At 42.6% G+C, this 27385-nt stretch overlaps 2 protein-coding genes across 5 annotated transcripts; one reads left to right on the top strand and one right to left on the bottom strand.

Moving 5' to 3' along the window:
• Nucleotides 1-961: 961 nt before the first annotated feature.
• Nucleotides 962-12514, bottom strand: LOC149308948 (ubiquitin-conjugating enzyme E2 A). Of its 3 annotated transcripts, none has more exons than XM_089536760.1 (6): nucleotides 12386-12514; nucleotides 10052-10132; nucleotides 6851-6876; nucleotides 5232-5321; nucleotides 4091-4179; nucleotides 962-2267 (listed from the first exon to the last, which is right to left on the bottom strand). In XM_089536760.1, exons 1-6 carry the CDS (start codon nucleotides 12427-12429, stop codon nucleotides 2139-2141), a joined length of 459 nt encoding a protein of 152 aa, XP_089392886.1. In that variant the 5' UTR covers nucleotides 12430-12514; the 3' UTR covers nucleotides 962-2138. The 3 variants fall into 3 exon arrangements, with proteins under 3 accessions (XP_089392886.1, XP_089392888.1, XP_089392887.1); XM_089536762.1 differs by lacking the exon at nucleotides 12386-12514 and adding an exon at nucleotides 12326-12348; XM_089536761.1 differs by lacking the exon at nucleotides 5232-5321.
• Nucleotides 12515-12562: 48 nt separating this feature from the next.
• Nucleotides 12563-19239, top strand: STEEP1 (STING1 ER exit protein 1). Of its 2 annotated transcripts, none has more exons than XM_089536759.1 (7): nucleotides 12563-12899; nucleotides 15098-15215; nucleotides 15655-15696; nucleotides 16321-16459; nucleotides 16906-16995; nucleotides 17934-18026; nucleotides 18783-19239. In XM_089536759.1, exons 1-7 carry the CDS (start codon nucleotides 12845-12847, stop codon nucleotides 18843-18845), a joined length of 600 nt encoding a protein of 199 aa, XP_089392885.1. In that variant the 5' UTR covers nucleotides 12563-12844; the 3' UTR covers nucleotides 18846-19239. The 2 variants fall into 2 exon arrangements, with proteins under 2 accessions (XP_089392885.1, XP_089392883.1); XM_089536757.1 differs by lacking the exon at nucleotides 12563-12899 and adding an exon at nucleotides 13312-13689.
• The last annotated feature ends 8146 nt before the right edge of the window (nucleotides 19240-27385 follow it).

A 27385-nucleotide genomic window follows, 5' to 3' on the forward strand; every position in this document is an offset into this window, starting at 1 on the left:
ATCTGTCCTAATTTGGTGTCATCTGTTACTACATTCCAATCAGTGATGCCTGTTATATTGTATTTGCTTTGCTGTGCTAGGAGTTCAAGTTCATCAAGGGAGCGATCAGGCAGACCCAGCAACATCAGGGACTGCCTGAAGGATGAGACTCCTCCCTCGTTTAACTGTCACATTGTAGTTTGTATTGTATTGCAATTTTTTACTGTACACCGCTATGATCATTGCGGAATAGCGGTCTATAAATAAAATGTATTATTATTATTATTATTATTATTATTATTATTATTATCATGCCTATTTCCCATGCTCTGGGCATTAGCGTAGAGACACCGAAGACCATAGGTTCTCTCCCCTAGCTGTGTAAAGTTTTTTCCCTCCCACTGTTGGATCCCTTCACTATTTGCCTTGTTTCTTATATAAGAATTTGACTATTATCTCCAGCCATTGATGAATTCCAAAATACTGTCTCCCTCCCCTGCCTATCTCAGTTTAAGCCCTCCTGATCAAACTTTTGAGACTATTGGCAAAAACATTTCTGCCAACTGGTGTCAGGTGCAAGCCACCTGTCTAGCCAGCACTAATAGAACAGGCAGCTAGAAATATGGGAATTCCTTACCAGCTTCATGGGAAAACAGTGCATTAACTGATGAGAGGCCCCACAAGTTTACTAAGTGCTCATTCTAATAGAATACCTTAGGATTTAATTTGTATTGGGAATGTCACAAGCTCCTCTCTTATAAAGAAATATAGAGTAAGGGGTGCCTTACTGTTCAACTGCACAATGTTATTAAACCAATGAATACCATGTAGGAAAAAAGCCAGTTATTCTGGCTTTTCCTTCACAGGGTAGCAGCAGTAAGCGACTGAAGCAACCTGCATATATATATATATATATATAATCTCAGGGTGATCTGTTAGAAGAAGCAGTTATACATGTCTTCCCTATCTGAACAATAAGCACTTAAGGTTACACATTTTATTTACAAGTAATTGAAAAATGTACATTTTCTTACATGGGTTACTTGTGCAAAGTTGTACTCAACAGATCAATGTATACACAGAAGACACTGGAAGAGCAGACAAAACACACTGATCAGTCTCCTCCCACGCTGCTGCTTAAGGTATCCAAAATGTACAAACTGAGCTTTACAAAAATGCTTCTGTAAAGGTGGATCAACTTTGTAAAACTGAGGGAAGGAATGCAGAGAAAAGGAGGCATGCAATAGGAGTACTTGTGATTTTTTTACTTTCTCCAACAGAACATAAATCAGTGGCATCTGGTGATCTTTTCCCACAACAGAGGTAGACATTAAAGTCATAAAATGATTTTTTTGAAGCAATCTGATTCCTTTATCATTTACCACTAAGCTAAGCAACAGAATTCCATCCCTTCCCCAGTGTATCCACTCTCAAAGGTTGTCAGTCATTAACTAATTCTGATAGTGTAAAGAGTCCTGCAGAAAGGATACAGAGCATTTTAACCTTCAATGTGTTGCCACATTACTCTGACGAAGACTATGTACAATACCTAAAGCAGAGTACAACCCTTTCTCCTCCCTTTCTGCACTCCCATTCTCTCCATATATTTTGAAGCTCAAGGTATTTTTCACTACACTGCTGAACAGAAAAGAAAGAAGAATGAAAAAGAGCAGGGAAAGCTTTGTCCTTTGCCCGGTACTTACAGATGTAGTGAAATTGATACCAGCAGTTAAATGACCAGCCTGGACAGATCAGCATTGAAATCGTAATTAAAAATGTATATTGTATATAAACATCCCTTTTTTAAACCAAGCTACACATAAGCATCACTGTGTATAACACAATTACAATTAAAAGCTCCGTGTACACTACAGAAATGCACAATACTGCCCTTAAGACTGGAGATGGAAAGACCACAGAAAGTGGAATTCAGCCTCAGTAATTCTTTTACAAGTAACCCAAGTACAGTACATTTGACCTCAAAGGGAATGGGAGGGGGTGCTTTCTGATGTCCGAGGAGAAAAGCTTCAGCAAGGGTGGGTGGCAACAGCACAACAGCTATTTTGCTTTCAAAGTAAATGCAGTGATGCTAGGAGGAGGATGACTCAGACACTTCATACATATATTTTCCTCAGAGTGTTCATTTGCATCATCCAGGGTCAACAGTCACGCCAACTCTGTTCTACTATTGCAGAAACCCGTTTTTCATATTCCCGTTTATTCTCTTGGTATAGTTGAGCTGCCTGGCTGTTTGCTGGACTGTTTGGATTAGGCTCATCTAGTAAAGACTGTGAGAAGGAAAAGACAAGTCAGGTTTCATGGTGGTTTCACATTAACAGATAATATGCTGATTCAGTTCAACTGAAATGACAACTCCCCAGTAGTGTATGTTGGGAACACAGCTTACATAACTCACACCCCCTTTCTGCCCTTCATTCAGCTGTCTGAATGCTGGGGACAATAAACAATCTTTGCCACTTACACAAAGATGTAAAGGACTCAAGTTCATTACAGCCTTTGCTCCTGTATATATCCACATTCAGTATACACAACTATCTCCTACAAATTCTAAGGTGGCCTTCAGGCAACATTTTGAGGGTAAACAGTTTCTGAGTGTTTTGAGAAGTACAGGCAAAAACAAAACAAAAAAAAAACCATGCTTCTGAAACAGTGAAGCAGAACTATATTCATAGACAAAGGCTGCAATCCAACATCCCCTCAGCATAGCGTAAATATGGAGATCATGCGGACATACACTACACCAGCATTATGCAAGCTTTATGTACAATAGCAACACCCTGCAAATAATTTGCCCCATGCTCAGGATGTCACAAATAGGACCCCAGCCAGCATCTTGATCTCCCAGCACAAAAGTACAAAGGGGGATAATCACAATGAAACGATAACTGCAATGCACCTTAACTTATAGATGATCAGCTACTGCTCTGATTTATAAAAGTATCCAATTAATAAAGAATGTAAATACATACTTGGGAAAGTTCAGAACCAGTAGAGGAACAGCTAGAAGTCAATTAAACAAACTTCTTCCCTTACTTCCCATTACATTTTATCTTTAAAATTATGGCTGGTATCCTGTTCAGTAATTGTAAGGTCTTAAGCTGGAACTGCAATTTCATAATTGCTTTGGGGATTCCTATTTATGGTCACTAATAACTGAATGTGACCCCAAACCCTACCTTTTCGCCTTGGTAGAGAACAGTGTGATGTAGTGGTTTGGGCACAGGACTTGGACTCTGTTTGTTTGCCTGCTCACCCATGGAAACCCAATAGGTGATTTTAGGTGAGTCACGCCCTCTCAATCCCAGAAAGCGCCGTGACAGGTTCACCTTAGGATCACCATAAGTTGAAAATGACTTGAAGGCACACAACAACAAAGAAGTTCCTCACCTGAAGGGTTTCTGAGGTGCTGCATACTAGAGTAGTGGGGAATTCTGCAGTGCTCTCTCAGTTGCAGGATGCCTTGCGACAAGCAGCTGTAGCAGGCACCTGAGGGCTCTCCCCAGCTGCCTGTTCTCAATGATTCATCTCACTGTCTGCACTGCAGATATTATTTCCCCACGCCCTGATCTGCAATGCCTAGGAAACCTTTCAGTTAGGGCCTTACCAGGCTGAAAAGGTAGGATTTTGGAGGGCGGCATCACCACAGGTAAGTACAACAGTGGATCTGTCATCATTGCTGCATCTGACAATGCAGGATTATGGCCTGTGTGTTTTATAAATTTGAATGTAATTCATTACTGTATTATTTCATAATTAAAATGTTTATTTTCCCTCAGCTTACTAGGGGCTTTGAGGCTAGGCAGAATAGGTAAAATTAAACACAAACATTTTTATCAAACAAAAACAATTAGAACAGTTTCAAAGCTAAACCTGGTTTTGAGGGGGGAAACCCATAAAAAAACAACATGGTCTTCGCTGCTGGAAGTGCAAAAGGGAGGCAACCAGCCTGGCATCCCTTGGGAGAGAATTCTATAGTTGCAATACTGCCACTCTGTTCATGACCCAGAGTGAATAAGATGGCAGAGTTACTACTGTCCTGGCCAGAAAGTATGTTTCAAACTGGGCCAGCAAAGTCAGCTGATGCTGTTACCTGTATAGATGTTAAGATGGATGATACATCATAGGTAGGACTCCAACGATTCTGAAGAATATCCAGACATATACTACCATCTGCATAGACTACAAAAGCAAATTAACATGTTTTGTTTTTAAAAAATGCAGTACCAGTTCCCCTGTTTCCAGAATGCCACACACAGCTCACTGTCAGCATCTGCAGCACAGCTATCTGAAGCAAGAATGTGCAATGCACTCCTGAAATTATAGCCACACATGGTCCCAAAGCCACCCCATCACTCAGTATAAGCTATGTTGGCTAAGGCTAACAGAAAGTATACACTAATATCTGGAGGGCTGCTGACTGTCTAACCCTGATTTAAAACCATCCACACAACACAAGTCAGAGAGCATGCAAATTAGGAAACAGACCCTTGCCTGATAGCCTTTCAAGCCTACTTTATTCCACTGCCATTTTGTACTTTATAATTCCACAACTACAATTCTACAATTAGATGTTCACTGCATAGTTATTGCAAACAAGGATTAAGCAGTGGGGATTATTTGAGGAAGCAAACCAAGTCTACAAAAACTCATACTACAACTTCTTTCACGCACAGTCTGAAAGGTGCTGCAAGATCTCTTTGCATAAGGATCTGTACAGTTATCTAACACGAATGGTGCAAGATTAGTCACTTATAAAAACTCATTTACAAAAGCATTAGTAGCTGATGGCCATAGGCCATCTGGTGTATTTTTCTACTGATTTCAAGAACTGTTTATTTACTGCTGAGTTCTAGCTATATTTTATTTTTGGTATCTCAGTTTTACAAGGCTCAGGGCCACACTTGTGGTACTACAGGCTAGCACTGCATTCAGCCTGATTTTCTACAGACAACCATTTGTTATTTTAAAAAAACAAAGTACTTTGAGGTCATCTGCCCATCCCTTGCCTCAGTGCAAGAATTCTGCAACCAGACCATTCCTGATCTCTGCTGAATACATTCTTCCTTTTGGGTCTGGGAAGTCATGGGGGCATACTGCATGTTCTCACTTGGGACAGCAAACCTGAGTCATGTCTTAGGATCAACTTTCTTAAGAATAATCAGCAACTATTCCATTATCTTCCATTACCACCACCGCTGCATAAATGACTACACCTTTAGAGTCGTACATACCATTTGGATGAAACATTTTAGAGACAAATCTAACAGTAGGTGGCTTGTTTGGATATTCTTCTGTGAATTCTATGGTAAGCTTGAAAGTTCCTGCAATTGACAGAGGCAGGTTCTAAGTATCTCAATCACGGACTGATCAAATTTCCCCTTTACCCACTGGCAGAGATCTCAAATGCGGAAGCCCCAACTGTTTTCCAGGACTCCACTGTGAGAGAATCAAGGGCCACTATGCTTAGCAGTGGCCACCCAGGTGCCTCTGGGAAACTCAGAGGAAAGACATTACGATTTGTGTGCCTGATGTCCAGGCTCCTACCTGGATTTGACACAGAGAGAGAAGAGGAAAGGGTGAGACATGTACACAGGGGGAATAGGTAAAAAATTGTGCTTTTTCAGTTACATCATTGATGCACAACTGCAGAGCCAGCAACCAATCCCATCCCATCACCAGGGCGGCCACACACAGGTGCCAAAAACCACCAAAGGGTGAACCCGGAAATAACAAGGCAAGCACAGGCCAGACATCTTGTTCTATAAGAAGTGCACTTTTTCAAGTAATTCTTGAAGAGAGGCCTCCAGGGCCTGAAAACCCACATGGGACCACAGTTCATATGCTGCCCATCTACTAGTCATACATCCATAAGACTAATTAATTACTGTGGGGTGATCTTATATCAAATGCTTCAGAGAAAAAGTAAATTTAGAGGGATTTGAAGATGGAGATAATTATACAAGGAGCCTTAAAACACAGTTTAATGTGTAAGTGACAAGGATTAAAATCCTGAAGGAGCAAGAGAGGGAGGGGGAAGGTCTCTGATCAGGAATGTGTTGGGATCTGATACAAGGCAAAACCAAGGAACTTGTGCTGGATCCATAAAGAAAGAGAACTAAGGATTTAAAGACAGCCATCACACAATGTGAGCAAAAAAGCCCACAGCAGTCATGGTGAGGGGTGGCCAGACCATGAACCAAAGTTTTGGCTGAGGGGCAATAAGGAAGGGCCATATTCATAAAGTGCACTAAAGGTCCAAAACAAAAGGTCAATCCAGTTTGAAACCGCTTTAACTGCCCTGGGTCAATGCTAGGGAGTTCTGGGATCTGCAGTTTTGTCAGACATTTAGCCTTCTCTGTCAGAGAGCTCTGGTACCACAATAAACTATAATTCCCAGGATTGCCTTGCACTGTGTTGAGGCAGTTAAAGTGGTCTCAAACTGGATGATTTTTGCAGTGTGTTTTGGACCTAAAGGGAGAAGCAATGTCCTACCTAGCTGAAATAGCCACCCTGTACATGTTCTGATATATGGTGATGAGCCATATACTGCCGCTTTCATGAAAGACATTCTTTACATAGTAAGCTTATTCATCAATTCAAGGTAACATGATTAACTGCAATAGTCTACATTTTAGCCAAGATTCCCATTCCAGCCTTCATGACCAGAAATGGACCTGCAGCTTCTGCACGGGAAAGAGGACTGAGCATCTTCTCTCTCTGAGGCAACGATAAAGGAGACAAAAACATTGGTTCTCTGGTTTTATGTTTACCCAGATTCATGGAATTCTAATGTGGGATTCCCAGGAGCAATTAACATATGAGTCACAGCAAGTTTATGGTCAAAACTTACCATCTTCAAATGGAGTTCCCTCAGGCCTGAAAGAAGAAATAACAATGTAATACTAATCAACATTGTAAAAAGAAAAGAAAAAGCACAGTGATGCTGAACTAAATAATTAGAGACAAAACCCTGAATCAGAAAATTCTGCCTAGAAAGAGTGGCTTTATGGAACTTAGGAGAGTAAGCATCCGAACTCAAGTTTCCTTGTATTGCTTCACAAGTTGTGGTACTTTAAGCAGCACCTCTTTGTACAATCATATTTCAGATGGAGGGTGGGAAGCAAGCAAGGACATGAAAAATGCAACAAATGTCACTGTGCTGATAGCATTTGTTTAAAAAGTGTAATCAGATTTCTCGCCTGGCAATTAGGGTTTACCACATGCTAACTATAAAACTGTTATTTGTGAATGGACAGACTCATGAAATCAAAAAGCCAGAGAAGGTGAAGATGGGCAGCAAGAACTCATTCTTATTTTTATGTTATTTATTTATTCTTCTCAAGTCCCAGAACTTCAGGCCTAAATGAGGTGACTGAAGGGGAGAACTGTGTGTGAGCTTTAGGAGAGATAGGATAGCAGTTGTTCATCGGGAACAGTTCCTCAGCTAGGAGATCATCAACAATGCCAAAGAAACTGCTTGCCCAACTTTCTGCCTTCTGAACTTTCTCTGCTAAGCAAAGTCAAACAACAGCACGGGTTCCATTCTTTGGTGGGATTTCAGACCATGAGGTGACAATGAAGCCCAGCAACTGCCCCCCACAAACCCCCTAGAGTGCATACCAGAACCCTCCACAACCTATAGCAGTGAAGAATCCCCTCAAGGTTTACGCTATTGGGATTGGGCATCCTGTTAGGAGAAGTGCATTCAAGCTCTTGCTCACCTACAAAAATCACTAGGGATGTTGTGCCAGTCGCCCACCCTATCTTACAAATGTTTCAAAATGCTGGGTGTGCTTAACACTCAAGCCACTATCCTGATTTGCTTCCTCCTTGCATTCCTTGGTGGAAGAATGAAAAAACTAACACAAGGATAAATGGAAAGTGTAATAATACTTTAAGAATATTTCAATAATTATTCAGTGATTTAAAAAAAGAATTAAATACAAGTATGACAGTAATGGTTATTCCCACTCATAGGAGACCAATGGGCTGCACAGCAAGGCAGGGGAGAATTACAGGGAAATGCTGGACCATGACACTGATATAGCATGGTCCAAAACTAAAGAGGCAGCCTAGCGTAACTGCATTGCTAGCAACTTCAAAAACAGTGGTTTACTCCCAATGATGGAAATTCCAGCAGACTTTTGTCACTGGCTACCACAATTAAAATTTGTGAGTTGCCACTGCCAGTATGATCATATTTGCACTCCTCCTCCCCCTGCTAATCTTATAGGGCTGTTGCAAAGAAGGGATGGGGGAAAGCTACCCCATATGGCATTCTGACCTTCTTGGAGAAAAAGGAGGAGAAAAATATAAAACATCAGCTGGTGGTTAAAACTTTTACAGATCTGACCGCCACTGGTCAAAATATTTAAGTCCCAAACTAAAATGACTGCTATGCATATTTAAAAAAAATAATCTGCTGCCGTCTGTGGAGTGAGAACCCCTCTAATAATAAGTAAACAGTATTTAACTGTGCCTCCTTGTCCTCCGTGAAAGGAAACAAGATGCAATAACAGTAATAAGTAATATAAAATACGCCCCCCAACATGGGGGAAGTATGCCACACAAGTGAAAGATAGTGGTAGCAGAGACTATGATAAATACTACAGACGTATTTTAATCTTCATTTAAGAAGATTAATGCTATATGCTGTAACCCGTCTTGATCTCTGGAAAGGCGGGCTAAAAATAAAGTTTTATTATTATTATTATTAAGGAATACAGGCTATGCATTCTAATAATAATGCTGCTACTAATATTAGATATAGCACTGCATAACAGAAGACATATTACAAAACACTCTCAAAAAGAAGAACGGCTCCTCTTCTGTTGAGGAGTGCCTCCTAGTATGCCTTCTGTCGTTATGTCCATGCTATTACAGAAGACAGGTGAGCAAACTATGGCCTGTTACAGACAGCCAAAATAAAGCTGCTTCGAGTCACTTTGGAGGTATGGTATTTCAATGATACATGTGTCCTAAGAGTCCAAAGGCTGCACCAAAGCCATGCTCCAGTCCTAAGGACTGGAGTGCAGCTTTGGTGAAGCTTCCAGACTCTTAGGACTCATGCATCATTGAAATACCATACCATCAAAGTGACTCGAAGCAGCTTTATTTTGGCTGTCTGTAACAGGCCTATGGTTCCTCCAGATGTTGTTGGACTACAACTCCCAATATTCTTCACCATTGCCTCTGCTACCTCAAGCTGATGGGAGCTGCAGCCCAACATCATCTGCAGGGATGCATTTGACTGCATTTACAGAAAACAGAGACATGAGCAAGAAAATCAATATTTTCATCCTGTGTCCCTTGAATGAAGAGTATGATACAACTATGCTCTTGCTGATGATAGCAAATAATACGTTATTATAATAGAACTTGCCTCCCTGCATTCCTTACAGTAGGAATGAGATATAAGTGTGCAAGTAAGGATTGTTATTAATAACACTTATAGTAAATCACAGGACTCTGAATGTGTTGCAGAATGAACAAAGTGAACAGAGACTGAACAAGGTTTTAGAGGGATCTACAACTCCCAGAATCTCCTAGTCTGCATGGCCAGTGGTACATTCTAACACTAAATACTAAAATAACCCCCCAAGTAAACATTAGTTTAGTTGCAGGTGAAGTTAATGAATATTTATTTAAAAAATCAGTTGACTAAAATGATAACTGATTAGAAGAGTCAAGAAATCAGTGTTTAGTTCAGGAGCAGGGGGTGACTGCAAAACGCTGACTGGAGACTGTGAAAAACTCAGTCTCTACAAAGTAACTTCTCCAGGCTCTGAGTGGAATGTATTCTGCTTTCTCTTTCCTTTGCAAGAATGACAACATAGTTATTATATTGGCATAATATTTACTCCAGCAACAGAGAGAATATAGTTACAGGTTGAGTCTCTCTTATGTGAAGTTCCAAAATCTGCAAGACTCCCAAAAGCAAAATGTTTTTCATGGGTTGCTGAGACAGTGACATCTTTGCATTTTGATGGTCTAACGTAGTTTCATACACAAAATTGTAGGAGAGAAGGGGGCGAACAGGGGGCCTACTCACCCGAAGATGACGGCGTTCCACACCATGATGTTGTTCTCCGAAGGGGCCCCGCTAACGCCAGCCGGGGGGTCTTCCTGGAGCCTGTCATTTGGGGGGGGCAGAAGAGAGGAAAAAGACAATAGTTTGTGGCAGAATAATGTAAAACCAGAATTTCTTATCAGAATTAGCAGAGAGACCCAGAGCCGACTGGAAAGCAAAACATTATTTTGCTGCAGCTGTTCCCAGAGGAAATACATCCAAATTACTGGGACCCCTGATTCCAAAGTGAACCAAGCTTTTATAGTACTTTGAACAAAAACACCCCTACAAATTACATTTCCACTGGTTACCTTTGAATTCAACATTTTACACCCCTGTATATTCATTGAATACTCTAACATTACACCTAATGTACCTCTCTTATCCCTTGTGGGGTACCCATCGATCAAAATATTATCTATATGTTTTTTCTTTTGCTGTCCCCAACTGTCCTGTATCACATCCTTTTTTGATTTGAATAAATAGCTCAAAGCGGGGACTGATTCAGAGCCATTGCATTCCAAAGCCAAGGATTTGACACGGCCTGAAATAGCAACCTTTGCTCTCAATACATTTCAGCACTATAGAATCACAGAGTTGGAAGAGACCCCATTCTGCCATGGAGGAACTCACAATCAAAGCATCCCCATTGACAGATGCCCATCCAGCCTCTGTTTAAAGACTTCCAAAGAAGGAGAATCCATCACTCTCTGAGGGAGCGTCTTCCAGTGTTGAACCTCTTCCTAAAGTTTGGGTGGAACCTCCTTTCCTTTGGGCAGCCATCATATGCCGTCTCCCTCCCTCCGCCTGGCTTACCTTGCAGGGGTGTTGTGAGGAGAACAGAACGCACTGCTTTGAACTTGCGAAAAGGAACCCAAATACAGCCAAAAAATGGTCTTTATGCCTTCAACAGCAAGCCTGCCTTAGCACTTTCCTCTCTATCTTTTGTCATTGTTTCCAATCTTTGATGCTTTCTGTTGGTAGTACGGTGTCATCTGCATATCTTAGATTGCTAATATCTGATTACAGAATCATAAAGTTGGAAGAGACCCCAAGGGCCATCCAGCCATGCAGGAACTCCCAATCAAAGCATTCCCTGTGACAGATGGCCATCCAGCCTCTGCTTAAAGGCCTCCAAAGAAGGAGACTCCGAGGGAGTGTGTTCCTCTGTCAAACAGCCCTCACTGTCAGGAAGTTCTTCCTAATGTTGAGGCGGGATCTCTTTTCCTGGAGCTTGCATCCATTGCTCCATTGGGTCCTAGTCTCTGGAGCAGCAGAAAACAAGCTTGCTCCCTCCTCAATATGACATGCCTTCAAATACATAAACAGGGCTCTCATCATATCACCTCTTAACCTTCTCTTCTCCAGACTAAACATCCCCAGCAATTCCCTAAGTCTTTCCTCATAGGGCACGGTTTCCAGACCCTTCACCATTTTAGTTGCTCTCCTTAGTTGCCCAGAACTGGACCCAGCATTATTCCAGGTGAGGCCTGACCAAAGCGCAACAAGAGTGGCACTATGACTTCCCTTGACCTAGACACTAGACCTGTGTCCATGAAGCCTCATGTGACAGAATGGTTAACGTTCAGAATGACCTGACCAATGCTCAGGTTGTTATTCCAGGGCATGTCAAACGTTCTGTTTTGGAACGAAAACCATTTGGAAACGGCTCCTAGCTTAAAATTTTAACCCAAATAAAAGGAAGTACAGGACAAACAGTTTAAGGACAGTGAAACAAACAAACAAACAAACAAACAAACACAGGTAAAAGATCGATGGACATGGGATAGAGACAAATGCTAGGGCATCCAATGAATATAACAGGGGTGTCAATGTTTCATTCAAGGTAACCAAAGACAAAACGTGGTTTGTCGTTTCCCTTCGTTCAAAATGCTATTAAAAACCTGGTTTGTTTCAGAATCATGGCCCCAGACATTTGGATGCATTTGGATGGAATTTGGGGAAACAAAGCTGCAGGTAAAAAAGCAAACAAATCGAGCTCCTTGGTCTCCCTCTTGGCTTCTGGTTCTGAAAGGTCAACCACTAATCAATAATCAATAACACTAAAAGGTCCAACTCCTGATTCCAATTGAGAAAAAAGGGGGGGGCTGCTGCTGCGCCTCCAAATCTGCGCAAACGACGTAACTCCCGCTGGCTGCCATAGACTCCAACGCGCGCCTGCGCAAAGAGCGTAACGCCGGGGCTGCGCTAGTAGCGTAGCGCTTGCCTTCTGTCCGCCATGTTGGATCGCCTCACCTCTGTTTCCTCCTCTTCCCTCGCCCCCGCCGCCTTCCTCCTCCTCCTCCGGCTGCTTACCGTTTGAAGTCCCGCATGAGGCGCCTCCGGGCGGGCGTCGACATGGCCGGCTCCCCGGTTATAAACCGCTCATACACCGGCCCAAAGGAGGCGGCAGGACGGCCGAGGCGGCGGCAGCGGCGGCGGAAGAGGAAGAACTCGAGCGGCGCCCTCGAGCGAGCTAGGCCTCTACCACAACAATAGCTGGGGGAGGGAAGGAAGTGAGACGGCGACAAACAACACTCCCCCTAAAGACGGAGGTGGTAGCGGCCGCGGAGGCTCTTCGGCAATGCCGGACAGCACCACTACGGTCGCGAAATGGGGGGGGACAAGAAAAAAGAAGGCAAGAGGCGGAGCTAGCGACCGACGAATCACATTATGCCGCTGCGAAGGGAGGAGGCGGGGCTTCGACGAACAGGGCGATACCATTAGAAGGAGGCTGAGGCGGCGACGTCAACCTAAGGATTATGAGAGATACCAATGTTCCAGGGGGGCTGGGGGGAGAAACCATTCCCTTTTTTTAAAGTCTGGAAAGGTACCTATGGGTCGTGGGTTTTTTTCCAGGCGTCCCCTCCTCCTCATTGGTTGGCGAGGAAGCTGCAACCACGCCCCTGGGCGGAGCTTACTTTAGGATTTCAAAATGTCCTCTTAAATGATTTTGGACTTCAGCTCCCACAATCCCAGGCTATTGGCCAACGTGGCTGAGGCTTCTGGGAGACGAAGTCCAAAATCTCTTAAAGGGCGCATTGGAGATTGAGGCGTAATTACGAATGGTTTTTTGTTTTTGTTTTTCTTGTTATTAGTAAACATAAACAACTAGTAAAACGTTCTTTTAAAAAGGGCCTAATAGAATGTAGGAACATATTGATATATAGAAATATGATATGTATTCTATATATTAAAAATAGTAATTAATAAACATTTAAAAAACAACGTCCTGCGCTCATTTAAAGTGCTTTTCTCTCTTTTTTAAATGGTCTTTTTTTAAGCAAGTGATCTTTTTTAAAGTTTAATTCTGCTTTAATGGTCACTTTTGTATCCTTTCAATGGAACCGTGCTTTTAAATTGTGAGCCACTTTGGCTTGGAGGCCCGACCGGGGCGAGGCCTGCTGCCTGGGCGGAGCACCGCCCTCCCTTGAGAAGGCAGCCGAGGGAGTCGCTCCGAGCCCGGCTGCCTTCCTTCTCCTCCGCGGCAGCCGCCATGCCGAAGGTGGTCTCCCGCTCCGTGGTCTGCTCCGACACGCGGGACCGCGAGGAGTACGACGACGGAGAGAAGCCTCTACACGTGTATTACTGCTTGTGTGGACAGATGGTGCTGGTCCTGGGTGAGGAGGAGGAGGAGGAGGAGGAGGAGAGGCCGGGAAGGGAAAGGGAAAGGGGCCCCACAAAATGGCGCCCACCGACTCTGAGGCCTTTGAGGAAGGGATGCCCACAGCCCCCAAACGGCGCCCTTTAAGAGATTTCTTTGGACTTCATATCCCAGAAGCCTCAGCCCTGTCGGCCAATAGCCAGGGATTCTGGGAGCTGGAGTCCAAAAGCCCTTAAAAGAGCACAGTTTGGGGAGTACTGTCTTAAACGTTGCTTTGGACTACAACTCCCAGAATTCCTGGCCATTGGCCAAGCTGGCTGAGGCTTCTGGGAGTTGAAGTTCCAAAAAAGGCCCAGAGGTTGGGAACCCTAAAGCAGTGGTTCCCAAAATTTGGTTTCCCAAGGTTTTTGGACTTCAGCTCCTCTCAACACATTTGCGGCTTTGAATTTTGTGGATTTGATCATTCGTGGGTTTTATTAATACGTTCCTCTCTAGGAATATCTAGGTCCTCCAGTGCAACTCTATGGTCAAGTTTAACCAAACGTTGCACTGAAGGAGCTAGAGATTCCTAGAGAGGACACTCCACTAGGCCTTTGTAGCTCTTCCAGCACAACTCTATGGTCAATGCCTGGCAGATGTTGCACTGACAGAGTTGCACAGGAAAAACAATGAGGAAAAACAAGACTCAATTGGGGGAAAGGAAGAAAATCAATTATGGAATATTTTATTTTAGCACGATTCAGGAAAAACACAGACAAAACAGGTTTTCCCCCTAGTTTTTCCGCAAGCCTTTGCATCTCCAGGTGGGGTACAACACAGATTAAAATACAATATAGAGGCTGACTCTCCCTTCTCCAAGACGTTTGGGACCACGCTTGGATTTTTCAGATTTTGGAGTGCTTTTATGTCTATAATGAAAGGAGAAGGGATTCAGGTCTAAACGCGAAGTTCATTTATGTTTCGTATACACCTTATAGACATAGATAATGGTTTACACATTTTGTGCCTGAAACAAAGTTTAAGTACACTGAACCATCAGAAAGCAAAGGTGCCACTATCTCAGTATTATCCCACTTTAACTGCCATGGTTCCTAGGGAATGCAAGGGTTTGCAGTTTAAAGAGGGACATTTAGAAGCCTCAGCCAGAGCACTCATGCGCCTCACTGGGATTCCATAGGATGAAACCATGGCAGTTAAAGTGCAACAGCAGCATTATAATTGCATAGTGTGAATGGCCCTAGAAGATGACCCCACAGGGGAGTTGTTATTATATGTATTTATATCTTGCTTTCTTCTCCCCGCCCCCAGCGTTGGAACTGAAAGCGGAGTTCAGCAGTCCAGAACGTTGTCCTTACGCAGTGTAAAAATGTCTAGTAGATGAATCTCATTTGAGTGTCCCTTTCTCCTTATTTCTTTCCTTGCAGACTGCCAGCTGGAGAAGCTGCCCATGAGACCCCGAGACAGAGCCCGGGTGATTGATGCTGCCAAACACGCACACAAATTCTGTAACACTGAGGAAGAAGAAAATGTTTATCTACGCAGGTAAGAAGATCCACGCTCACCCATCATCCCAAAAAGTTCCCACGCAGAGAGAACTGGCTTTGTCCATGCCTTCAAATCGTTCCTGACTTATGGAGAACCTAAGGCAAGACTATTACAAGGTTTTCTTGGCAAGATTTGCTCAAAGGGTTTTTGCCAGTGCCTCCCACGGAAGCTGAGAGAGTGTGACTTACCCAGTGGGTTTCCATGGCTGAGCAGGGATTCAAACCCTGGTTTCCAGAGTCCTGCTCCAACACTCAAACCACTACCCCACACTGGCTTTCTCTACTGGTTAATTAATGACTAATGATGATTATTGACTACTGATTTCAAATAGCTTAGGCTCCCACACAAGTTTAATTCAGCATTTCATTGTAGGCTTTACTTGGGGTTTTTTACTCATATAGTTAACACTGCCTGTTTTCTTCTCCTCCATCTCCAGGCCAGAAGGCATTGAACGGCAATACAGGAAAAAGTGTGGAAAGTGAGTATGGGCGGAGATTGCATTTGAAGAACATTTTAGGAAGTCAGAGTTCTCAAGAAGCTGGGAGGCTTACCTTTTTTAGATTATAACTCCCAGGGTTTCCATTCAGCCATGAAGCTTGGGGATCTTGGTTCCAGTCACTAGCTCTCAGTCATTCCACAGTCTATATGGCAGCTCTGAAAAGTAGGCCAGTATTTAGGATACTCATGCTGTAGGGTGGGAGTTGGTTACTGAATTCGTAAGAGCCATATCATAAAGGTTAGAGCATCAGACAAGATTCTGAATCAAAGCTGAGGAGTCTCTTTCAGCCTGTGGGCCAAATCCAACTTAAGAAAAGTTTCAGAGGGCCACTTTCCAAGATGGTCAAAAAGACAAAAGTACAGGGCCCAAAAGAGCAGCATATTTTATCTTGAAACTCTTACTGTCGTTCATTAGCCCAGCCATTTCAAAGTGAAGGGAAACCCACAGAAAACCTGGGAAGTCATCAAGGGATGGTGTAATGGGTTAGGGGCTGTTACTTTCTAGAGAACCACAAAGAGCCAGATTGAGACCTCAGGATAGCCAGGTTGAGCCCCAAGTTCAGAAGCTCCCCATTTTTGCTCTGAATGAGATTTTCCTCTCCAGGTGTGGACTGCTTCTGTTTTACCAGCATCAACAGAAGAATGCCCCAGTTACCTTCATTGTAGATGGTGCTGTTGTCAAATTTGGGCAAGGCTTTGGCAAAACAAACATCTATACCCAGAAGCAAGAGCCACCCAAGAAGGTAGGATGTCATAATTTTAAACCTTTACATTATGGAACAACGAGAAGAACCTCAAAGTGGCAGTTAATTTCCAAGTCTCATTTCTAGGTTTCCAGGTGGCATTTCATTGGCCATGATGGGATAATGGATGCTGGGTCATTGGTCTGATCTAGCAGGACTCTTTATAACTGGATATTCTGAATCTCTGCACCTTACTAGAATGGGATTAAGCAATTTGGCATCCTCCAGATGTTTTGTACTTCAGTTCCCAACTATTATGGGCATGACAGTTAAAGCGGTGTCAAACTGCCTTAATTCTTCAGTGTCTAAAATAGTACCTCAAAGGGAAATTCATCTATTTTCTCCAGGAAAATAAACCTTCAGAACTGTGAAGCAGAGTTGCTTTTGTATTATCTAAGTTATAATTGAAATCACAACTTGAGGGGGGAAATCTCTTTCCTTTTTAGGTGATGATGACAAAACGGACAAAGGACATGGGCAAATTCAGTTCAGTCACCGTCTCCACCATTGATGAAGAGGAGGAAGAGATTGAAGCGGTGAGTTTTCTCTGCCTTCCTTGTTGGAAGTGAAAGCTAGCTTGCCTTTTGTTATGGAACCAACAGTTTGACTAGTTAGTTCAGATCAGATTTCTTATCTCTCTACTCTATTTTTCTACTTTGTGTTCCTGCTCCTCCTTCCCTTTCTCTTTTTCTTCCATCTCAGAATGAAGGAGTAGTGGTGTGGTTGAAATACTAGCTTTAGAACTTTACAATTTAGATTTAGACATTTCTTTGGATTTTCACATCAACCTGGACATGTCACAAGAAGTCTCACCTGGCAAATCTCAATTTGAGCATTGATACCTGTGTGAGGCTTGCAGGGCATTTCCAGGAGCTAAACGGCACACAAAATGTTTGAAATATGAACAGTTAAAACCTGCATAATTGGGGGTGGGGGTGGGGATATGCAAAAGGACAATTTAGTCAGTAGGGAAGGTTATATAAATTGGTTAAATTGCTTAAATAAGTGTGTCCAGTGTTTTAAAAATATGTGAAAATAAATAAAAGGAAAAATAATAAATAAAAGCCTGAATCCTATTCATTAGTCCCAACTAGGGTGGATGTATTGGTTGTCTCTTCTCAAATTGCTTTACCTTAAATTGTGTTTATTATGAATCTGGTTGGATGGTGTGAGTCTTCTCCCCTCTGAGTTCTGGTCTGGTATAAACTATGCCTTAAGGAATGCATAGTTAATTAGTTATTGTGAAGTGTAACTGCAATCCTGTACATACTCACATCCCCATTAAACTCATTGGGGTTTACTGCTCATATAATTGTGGTATAACTACCTTCCAAACACAGGTCAGGAGAAAGGGAAAGAAGTGCAATATAACTCTTTTATTCCATAGTGTTGTTGTTGTTGATATTATTATTAATTGTTGTAGAGTGTTGTGTGTAATTGCCAATGAGAAAACTTCTGTCTTGTTTCTTTCCAGCGAGAAATTGCAGATTCATATGCACAGAATGCCAAAGTGATTGAGAAGCAGCTAGAACGGAAGGGCATGAGCAAAAGAAGACTACAGGAGCTGGTGAATGTTGTTTTATATTCCCTCCCTCCCAACGCTATCTCTTTCACATATTCTGAGTGGGTTTCGGGCAGCGATGTCCTCCTTATGCTGTTGAGCATGGGCTTACTTTCTCTTTCAGTAACAGAAACAACCATAAAGTCTTATGGCCATTTAACAAAGTTTATTTGGCATAAGCTTTTGTGGACTTCAGCAAATGGATATAGTATTACCAGAGCTAGCAGACATCTGCCAGCCCACAGGGCTTCAGAAGTTTCCACAGGTTGGGAGGCACCAGGAGCCCTGGTGGCGCAGTGGTTAAATGCTTGTACTGCAGCCATTCACTCAAAACCACAAGGTTGCGAGTTCAAGACCAGAAAAAGGGCCCAAGCTCGACTCAGGCTTGCATCCTTCCGAGGTCACTAAAATGAGTACCCAGACTGTTGGGGGCAAATTAGCTTACTTGCTAATTAGCTTAATTGCTGTTCACCGCTATGATCTTTGGAATAGCGGTATATAAATAAAACAAATTAAAATTAAATTAATTATCTGATATTGAAGTGCTCCCTTTGGGTGCAGACTGATCTCTCTCCCCATCTTCACGGGTGGAATCTGATTTATGCTTTGGGCCCTGAGATGCCCTCCCAGGGACCATAGGATTACACCTAAGTCTCCGAGTTATTTCTGTAGCACCAGCATAGTCAGCAAAATATAATTCTGGGCCTATGCATATGAATTCATGCATTCTTTTCCTTTTCGTTTCCTTTTGATTTTAATCAGGCTGAACTGGAAGCAAAGAAGGCCAAAATGAAAGGCACCCTAATTGACAACCAATTCAAATAAGGAAAAACGCAGTCAAGTTTGAAATTATCATTTTTGGAAAAGAGCACGGTCCTATTTGGTATGCCTTGTGAAACCCAGATCCATCCATTGCAAGATGCTTTGTTGTCTTAGTCGATCGGACTGTTCCATTCTGTTTAGAAATTTTGTATTTTCTGTGTCATTTTTAAACATCTTCTAAAACCTTTTTGAGTCTAAGAAGTATAGTTTGCAGTATTTCACAAGAACCAGTCCACCTGGTGGCAAGTCCATGGGGGCATTAGCTTGGATCAGTCATGCTGAGTTCCTTACTTGTATATTTCCATATGTACATAAAATTGCAGACATGTGTAAAATTTGTATTGACAGGGCAGAAACAAACTGTACATAAAATAAATCCCTGGGAAGGTTGGTTTAATTTGGGTTGTTTTGCTGCTGCTGTTGTTTCTGGTGTTAGGGTTGTGTTATCATTTTCATCCACAATTCATAGCAGTTCACGATTATTATATATATTTTTCACATTTGCATTCTCCTGTTTCTTTGGGACTTCAATGAAGAACATTTAGAGGGCTACCTTTCCTTGGGATCAATCTGTTGAGGAAAACCAGCTGATGGTGTTCAAGGCTTAAGCAGAAATGCAGAAAGTAGAACACTTTCTCCCTTCTTCCCCATCTCCCGACTTCTCTTCTTTTCCTTCTCTTGTTCTGGCATCACCTTCTTTCCATTTTTGATGCTGCCTGTATTAAACAAATTGGATGTCTGTCTGACAGACATGTTTCAGCTGTGGACTTCTGGTATTGCCAAGGGTGAGCCTACGTGGATCTTGGGCAACCTTCCAACTGTACAGCTATATGATCCTATGCCACCTTCATCCTCTCTCTTACTGTCATCCCCTCCTTTTGCCACTCATTGTCACTCCTATCTGTAGTGACAAGCAACAGAAATTCCTTCTTCTAGACAACTAGTAAAGATACAGGAATCCTTTTCTGGCAACCTTAAATGTATTCACCCTATTGGCAGAGAAAGCACAGCTTAACACACACATGCCACCTGGAATGGCCCATGAGAAGTTGCATTCTCCCCACTTTTGCTTTTCAAGTAAAAAATAGAGTACTTGTAGATTTCTGTCCATTAGAGAGAGAAGATGAACAAATGGAAGACAGCTTCTTCAATGTCATATTGAAGATGGCATAAGATTGTCTTCTGCTGCTCCAGAGACTAGGACACGGAGCAATGGATTCAAACTTCAGGAAAAGAGATTCCACCTAAACACTAGGAAGAACCTGATGGTAAGAGCTGGTTGACAGTGAAATGTGCCGCCTCGGATTGTGGTGAAGTCTGCTTTGGAGGTTTTTAACACAAGCAGGATGGGAGTGCTTTGTGTGTTCTTACATGGCAAAAGGATTGGACTGGATGGCCCTTAGGTCTCTTCCAACTCATGATTCTAAAGCCATGAAACTACATACATCAGCCAAGACAGCCAGAGGATCATGGGACACATAACTTCACATGCCTCCAGTGCGACCCAGTTAACTTAAGTCACAGAAATCCCTGTACCCAAGACTGTTTACGGTTACACAGATTTGGTTGTATAGGTCTGCTTTTTAAGAAATGCTCTGAGAGGCAACAGTAACTGATGGAAAACAGCACCAGCCCTATGTCAGTATGTACAAGGAAACCTGAAGTGGCAGATACAGTGGAGCCTTGTTATACACTGGGTTTGGTTCCAAGATCCCCCGTGTATAACAAAATCTGTGTATGCTCAAGTCCCATTAAATATAATGACATAGCAAAATGGTATCCCTTATAAAAAATGGGAAATCAAGGTAAATTTATACTTTTTTGGAACATTTTCAAACCGTGTGTGCTTGAATCCGTGTATAAAAAATCTGTGTATAAGAAGGGCCGACTGTACTGTGAAATATCTGAGGATAGTGTTCTGTTGAAGAAAACTCTGGTCTGCTTGGTTTCTGTACATGGCTGCCATTCATGGTTCTTTGCCTCAGGTAGAAAAGTGTCTTAGGTCAGCCCTGTTGCAATGCCTTTTGGTGGAGGAACTTGGTAAAAATGCCTCATATTTCATTCAAGAAGCCGCAGTTGTAGTAGCAGTGTTTTGCCAGTTGGGGACATCAGGTGGACAACTGCCAAAAGATTCAAGCTGGAGGATCAAGCTCTTTTAGCATCCGAGTGTGACATCAAAATCAGTTCTTGACTTTTGTCTAATTTCATTAGGGTTCTCTGTGTGTAAACTATGTATCAACAGTATGATTGTTAGGGACTAGATCCAAAACCTGCCTATTCTGTGATATTCAGGGTCTCCTGAATTTTGTGATGCAGTTTGCAATTTTAAAAATATGCAGAGGTTTGGGGAAAGTATGCACAAAAATGCATGTATCGATGAAATCAAAGTTTTAAAAAGCAGTGTCCCAGTAAAGTTCCAGCTAACATCCCACTGGCTTATGTCCATTTAATTCTGCAGAACTTGAGGTTGTTCCAAATCAGCTGATACCTCCCACTTGTACATGCATGGTGCTGTTTTGACTTCATAAGCAAGAGCGCTCACACTTGTACACTCAAAAGTAGAAGATGCAGTGATGGTAGGCATAGCCAAACAGGGTCCACTTTCTGAACCCAAAGTGAAACCCAAAAGAAAGACCTGAAAAAGACTGTTGTGTACATTGAACATAAGCAAACCTATGAACAATGTTGTTGAATGTCAGTGGGTGTACAGTCAGCCCTATGTATCCACAGATTCTGCATCCATGGATTGAACCATCCACAGCTTGAAAATATATTATTTTTTAAAAATACATATTCCAAAAAGCAACCTTTGATTTTGCCATTTTCTATAAGGGACACCATTTTAATACACCATTATATTTAATGAGACTTAAGCATCCATGGATTTTGGTATCCAGGGGGAGTCCTGGAACCAAACCCCAGTGGATGACAAGGGCCCACCATACATTGTGCACATTGAACCATCAGAAAGCAAGCCTGCTTTGATTGTGTCTTCCTGACAGGGAGTTGGACTGGATGGCCCTTGGGGGTCTCTTCCAACTCCATGATTCTCTGAATTTTAGGTTTGGGAGTATTTCAGATTTCAGAATTTCAGATAAGGGAAATTCAACCTGTACATGTTACAGTAGGCCCTTGGTATCCACTGGGGTTTCGTTCCAGGATCCCCCGTGGATACCAAAATCTGTGGATGCTCAAGTCCCGTTAAATACAATGGCATAGTAATGGTGCCTCATATATACAATAGCAAAATCAAGGTTTGCTTTTTGGAATTGATATATCTTTTGACTATTTTCAAGCCGTGGAGGTTTGAATCCGTGGATATGAAGATCCGTGGATGCAGAGGGCTGACTGTACGTTCTGTAAAAGCTTTCCTTTTGCAAAGAAAGCATATGGTATCTATCCAGTGTGCACAGGTGTTGCAGTGCTGCCCTTCCTTGCTGTTCAGAAATGTATTCTAGATGCCCATCTGAATCAAGTGGCCAAGGTCTGATCTTCCATGTTCCAACCCAGTCAGCTGTCAGGTCACCCTCTGGCCATCTCCTTGCCAAAGTGACACGTGGGCCTGCTGGCCGACGGTTTCCCAGGCAGCTGCAGTGATGACGAACCAAAGAAAGGTGGAGCTTTGGCTAATCTAAGTTGGCAGAGGGACGGAAACATCACTTCCTGGCTTCTTGGATCGCCTTAAAAGGCAATCCATCAGGAGGAGGGAAGCCACCTTGGCCGACGATGAGTGACCTTTAGTCAGGTGATGATAAAAAGGGAGAAAGGAGGAGAGTACAATGTGTAACGAGCCTTTTTTTCTGCTGCTGGAGGTCATTCTCCCAACATGGAAGCTGAAAGTTTTCATTCAGCTGAAATGCACATTACACACGCTGCAAGCTTTCAGAGCTCCACAGGCTTCTTCATCGGGCAAAGGTGTTTAAAATAACACATGTGTGCACCTTTGCCTGGTGATGAAACCAGTGGTGCTTCGAAAGCTTGCAACATGTGCAATGTGCATTTTGGTTGGCCCAAAAAAATATCACTGTTTTGTGGATTTTGGATGATACGGTACTTTGCTATATGGCCAACCCAGCTACCCCTGGATATGTTTTCATTCAGTTGATGCAAAACAGACACTTTGACTTGTCTGACATGTCTAGAAGCTTTTTTGCAGTTCATACTAGCAAGAGGGCAGGTGGGTTAATTTTTCAGTATCTTTCTGGCCAATTTGTCTAAAGTTGAATCTAGAGGTATTGTTTTTAACAGATTATATCCTGTTATGCTTCAGAGGAAGGAACTGCAAAACCACCTCTGAAGGTTATCCAGACTTCAGAAATAAAGTAGTTTGACACCACTTTAATTACCATTACTCTATTCTATCAAATCCTGGGATTTGCACCAGACCTCTCTGACAGATCAGGCTGAATATCTCACCAAACTACAAATCTCAGGGTTCCACAGGATGGAGCCATGTCAGTTAAAGTAGTGTCAAACTGCTTTATCTCTGCAGTGTGGAAGTGCTGGAAGTATTCCTTGTCTAGGGGTACATCTACACTGTATAAACAATGCAATTTGACATCACCTTAATTGTCATGGCGCCATCCTACAGAAAACTGGCATATATAGTTTGGTGAGGCACCAGCACTCTTTGTCAGAGAAGGCTAAAGATCTTGTAAAACTACAAACCCCAACATCCTATAAGATGGTGCTACAGTACTTAAAGAAGTATCAAACTGCATTATTTCTACAGTGTAGATACACCCTAAGAAAACCTGATGAAGTTTATGGGGTCGCTATAAGTCGAGAGGTGCCTTGAAGCAACATATATGCACACACCAGATCATGGGGTGGGAAGCAAGGTTCCGTGTTCAAATCTTCCCAACCCAAAGTCCCCTGGGCATCCGCAAAAACAGGACATTAGGATCAAGGCTAGCATGTGGGCTAGATGGGCCTCCAGATATTTGGGACTACAGCTCCCATAATAATTTACCATTGGCCTAGGGGATTCTAGGAGTCCCAAAGAGTAACTTTCTAAAGCTCCACATAAGACTCACACTTTCTGAAGGACATGTCACACCTGGCTCCTGGCCCAAACCTGTGGAATAACTGGTTCAACAAGTATGTAGCCTTCATGTTACAGGTAAGCACTTCTATATCTTGTTCGGTTTGGTCTAAACCAACCTGCACAGTTGATATTCACTAGCCAGGTGGTTTGGATTTTTGTTTTTACATTTGTGAGGATAGATCTAAACAGATTTTGGCCTCGCTTTCTTCCTGATCGACTCGTTTTCTAAGGCAATGGAGGTTTTGGTGGCAGGGTGTGGAAGGGAGTGTATTCTTGTATACACCACCACTAGTAGCTACCTGCTTAGTTGCTTGTTGTATCAGGTCCTTGGCTTTGCCCATGTTTGAATTTGCCCTGCCAAACTTTCTCTTGGTGGCTGGTTTTATATGATAGAATCTCCTGTCTTTTAAATTATATATTCAACGCTTTTATCAGTTTGCTTGAAAACAATTGTTTCCATAATGATTTTTAAACATTAGTACTAACCTTGGCTGTTGTGTCTGCAGTGCTAAAGCAGGATATATATTTCCTTAAATAAATATACATTCCTACCTGGAGTAGTCTGGTCCTGTAAAGGCTCTATAGTACTACAGGTTTAGAGCCAGTGCCAGATAATTTGCTGCCTGAGGTTAGGAAGAAGATTAAACTTTCCTCCGCCCCATTCCATCTGCAACCGCACTGCAGAAATAATCCAATTTAAGCTCATTTCAACACTGCCAAGCAGATGTTGTTCTCTACAGAAGTAGCAAGATTGCAGTTTAGCTTCATAGTAGTGAAAGGAGAAACTTATTTTCTAGCAATTAGATTGTGAACGATACCAGTTCTGATAGAAAGCATTAGTCTTGAATAGGTCATGAAGACCTATTAGCTTTGCAAAAGAATCCCATTTTGAGAGAAAGGCGGGATATTAATCCAATCAATCGATCAATTAATCCTGCTCCTAAAAGAGATCAAACTTGTCAAGACTGTTTTGTTGAGATGGATCAACGCAGATGCTGGGACTTGTGGACTCTGCAAGGGGGACTGCCACAAGGTGCATTGATATTTCAAAACTCATAGTTATGGCACAGTGGCTGCCGGCAGGGACTGCGAATTTTAAAAATTAAGCAGCCATGGGATCTGTAACTGAAAACAAAAGCTAGCATTATTACGGCTGCTCAGATGTTACAAAAGCGATGCATTCGTGGCATGAGCTTTTCGGTTCGCCAGAACTCCTCTTCAGGCACAGTACTACAAAAATTAGGGGGAGAAAGAGAAATTTAACAAAATAAATTAATCCTGGTATCTCTGCAGCTGCAAGATGGATCCTGGAGTCTCACCGAAGATAAAAGGCGCTAAAGCAAAGTGTGGCCTATGGGCAGCACATATGGGCTCCAAACCCCACTTTTGCAGCCCCCAAAGCACCCCAGGAAATGCTCAAAGCCTCCCATGACTCCCCAGATTTTAATTTTAGGAGGGGAGCAATTTTTATATACTATTTCCCAAATGCCACTATGCCACAATGGCTCAAGAAGCTAGCCAGTATTAAAGCCCTTGTCCTGGTGTTGCCTATGGCTACAGAGAACATATTGACATGTTTAAATAAGTGTATCTTTCCACACTACCATCTGTCTAATTGATGTGTCTTTTCCTAGCAGTGTAGAGTTATGCCGCCAACTGTCAATCATTCCACCAAATGCTTTCCTCTCTCTCATCTCTCCACGCTTTCTCACTCACCACCTTCACAGGTCAGAGCACTTTCAGGGCAATAAGTTTTCAGCTGCTTATCCTGGTCAGAGAGAACATTGTGTGAAATTCCTGCTCCACACAACTGTTGCCAGAGAAAGCCAGCAGAGCTTGCTTGTGCGAAACAGCAGACATGATAATTTGCTCAAAATCCTTTGGCCACCGTCAGTAGTTTTTATATGGCCGGAGGTTAAATTTGCATTTGCAGCAGCTGCTGCCCTAGGCCAAAAATTACAAAATAAAATAAAATGAAGTGGCTGGATGTCCATGCCCATTTTTGACACTGTGGTTTGAGAGGGTCCTGTGGCCTCTTCTCTAGTACAAAACCCCACAATTCCAGTTGCATTTCAGGAGCAGGGGAGGGGAAATATGGGATGGGGTGTCAGGGCCTATGAAGACCTGGAGGACACATGTGGCCTATATAGTCCACACTATGTCCATCCTTGCTTTATAAGAATCAAGCTTTGGCCCAGCCTTGAATGTGCTACAACTGTGCAAAGTGATGGTGACTGTCAGGAAAGGCATCTTTTCAGCAATGGCTCCCTTTCTATAGAATGTGCTCCTAGGAAGATCTGTTGCTTGATACTGTCCTAGAGTTGTCAAGTGTCCCTTATTGTACAGGATGCCCCTTATTTGAAGGCTGGAAATCTAATTGATTATTGGGTGGGCAGGTGTTCTTTGCACAGTAATTTAATTGAGGCTATAATATTCTCATTCATAGTCTCATTAAACATTATATTTTAATTGTGGTTAGATGTAACTCTCTGTATTTTTATTGGCATGTTTTAAATTCAGTCATGAGCCACCCTGAGTCTCGAGTTCGGAAGCTGGAGAAAATCTCAATGAAATAAATAAATAAATACAAAACTGTCTGCACTTGTATTAAACTGTGTATGTCGTCTACTTCCTGATTCATAAGGGCACCTTTCCAAGCAAATGAAATCCTTTCTTAACAGCATCTGCCCACTGAGTCACCAGTGCGATGTTGCAATGCAACGTTGTGACATCTCGGCTAAGACGGGGGAGTTATTGTGCCATCCCTAGTTAAAATTTCACCCCTGCTGGGGTAGTGTTACATAGACTCTTGCTTGGCAAGATGACCTACTTTGCAGGCCTGTTGTCAGGATGACTGAGATTACATATGCAAAGCAGACACTAGCCATGCTTTGAGAAAATTTGGGGAGTTGTACTCCAAACCAGTAGTTTCCAAATTCCGGTTTGAACAGAGAGAAAGACAAGGGAGATCCACAATTGTAAAGCCTCAGTAAATTACACTTGAAACTAAGCATGCCACACATTATCTGGCGTTGATCCAGAAGGCTTCAAGGAGACCATGCTGGGTTTTTCCTCTGTGCAACCAAAGAAGTTTCCAATCCCGACTCAACACCTGGGCTTCTGTCCAAGTTTTAGGAGGAAGATGGTGAACTTGCATGACTTGAAATTCCAATCCCAGCAGCTTCCTTTCCTAGCCTTTATAGCGACACATGACAGGGAAAGGAATTTGCATTAGAGGCAGCAAACGTGGGTGTCTTGGACAGCTTCGTGCATGTTGTGAAATGTAGCAGTGTGCTGGGAATATTGACCAGGGAAGAGAGAGAACAGCAAAATGAAGGCAGCGCGGCCTCATTGCTTATTCCAGAGCAATGCATTTACTGGGCCATTTGCTTGTTCCAATTAGCGCCTTTCAATAAGAGTGGCCTCCATTTGGCATTGCACAGTTGTGACCCTTTAGCAATTCACACTTTGCAAGGAAAGAAGAAAACGGGCAGTG

This window comes from Sceloporus occidentalis, unplaced genomic scaffold, assembly GCF_023333645.1.
Source record: "Sceloporus occidentalis isolate IW3139 unplaced genomic scaffold, rSceOcc1.0.p SCAF_8, whole genome shotgun sequence".
Classification (NCBI taxonomy): Eukaryota; Metazoa; Chordata; class Lepidosauria; order Squamata; family Phrynosomatidae; genus Sceloporus; species Sceloporus occidentalis.

Coding starts and splice junctions, on each gene's coding strand:
- STEEP1 (XM_089536757.1), top strand. CDS start 13,566: ATGCCGAAGGTGGTCTCCCGCTCCGTGGTCTGCTCCGACACGCGGGAC. Junction 15,697..16,320: donor TACAGGAAAAAGTGTGGAAA/GTGAGTATGGGC, acceptor TTTCCTCTCCAG/GTGTGGACTGCTTCTGTTTT. Junction 16,460..16,905: donor AGCAAGAGCCACCCAAGAAG/GTAGGATGTCAT, acceptor TTTCCTTTTTAG/GTGATGATGACAAAACGGAC.
- LOC149308948 (XM_089536760.1), bottom strand. CDS start 12,429: ATGTCGACGCCCGCCCGGAGGCGCCTCATGCGGGACTTCAAACG. Junction 4,180..5,231: donor TAAAATGTTTCATCCAAATG/GTATGTACGACT, acceptor TTGCTTTTGTAG/TCTATGCAGATGGTAGTATA. Junction 2,268..4,090: donor CCATCTTAACATCTATACAG/GTAACAGCATCA, acceptor TCCTTCTCACAG/TCTTTACTAGATGAGCCTAA.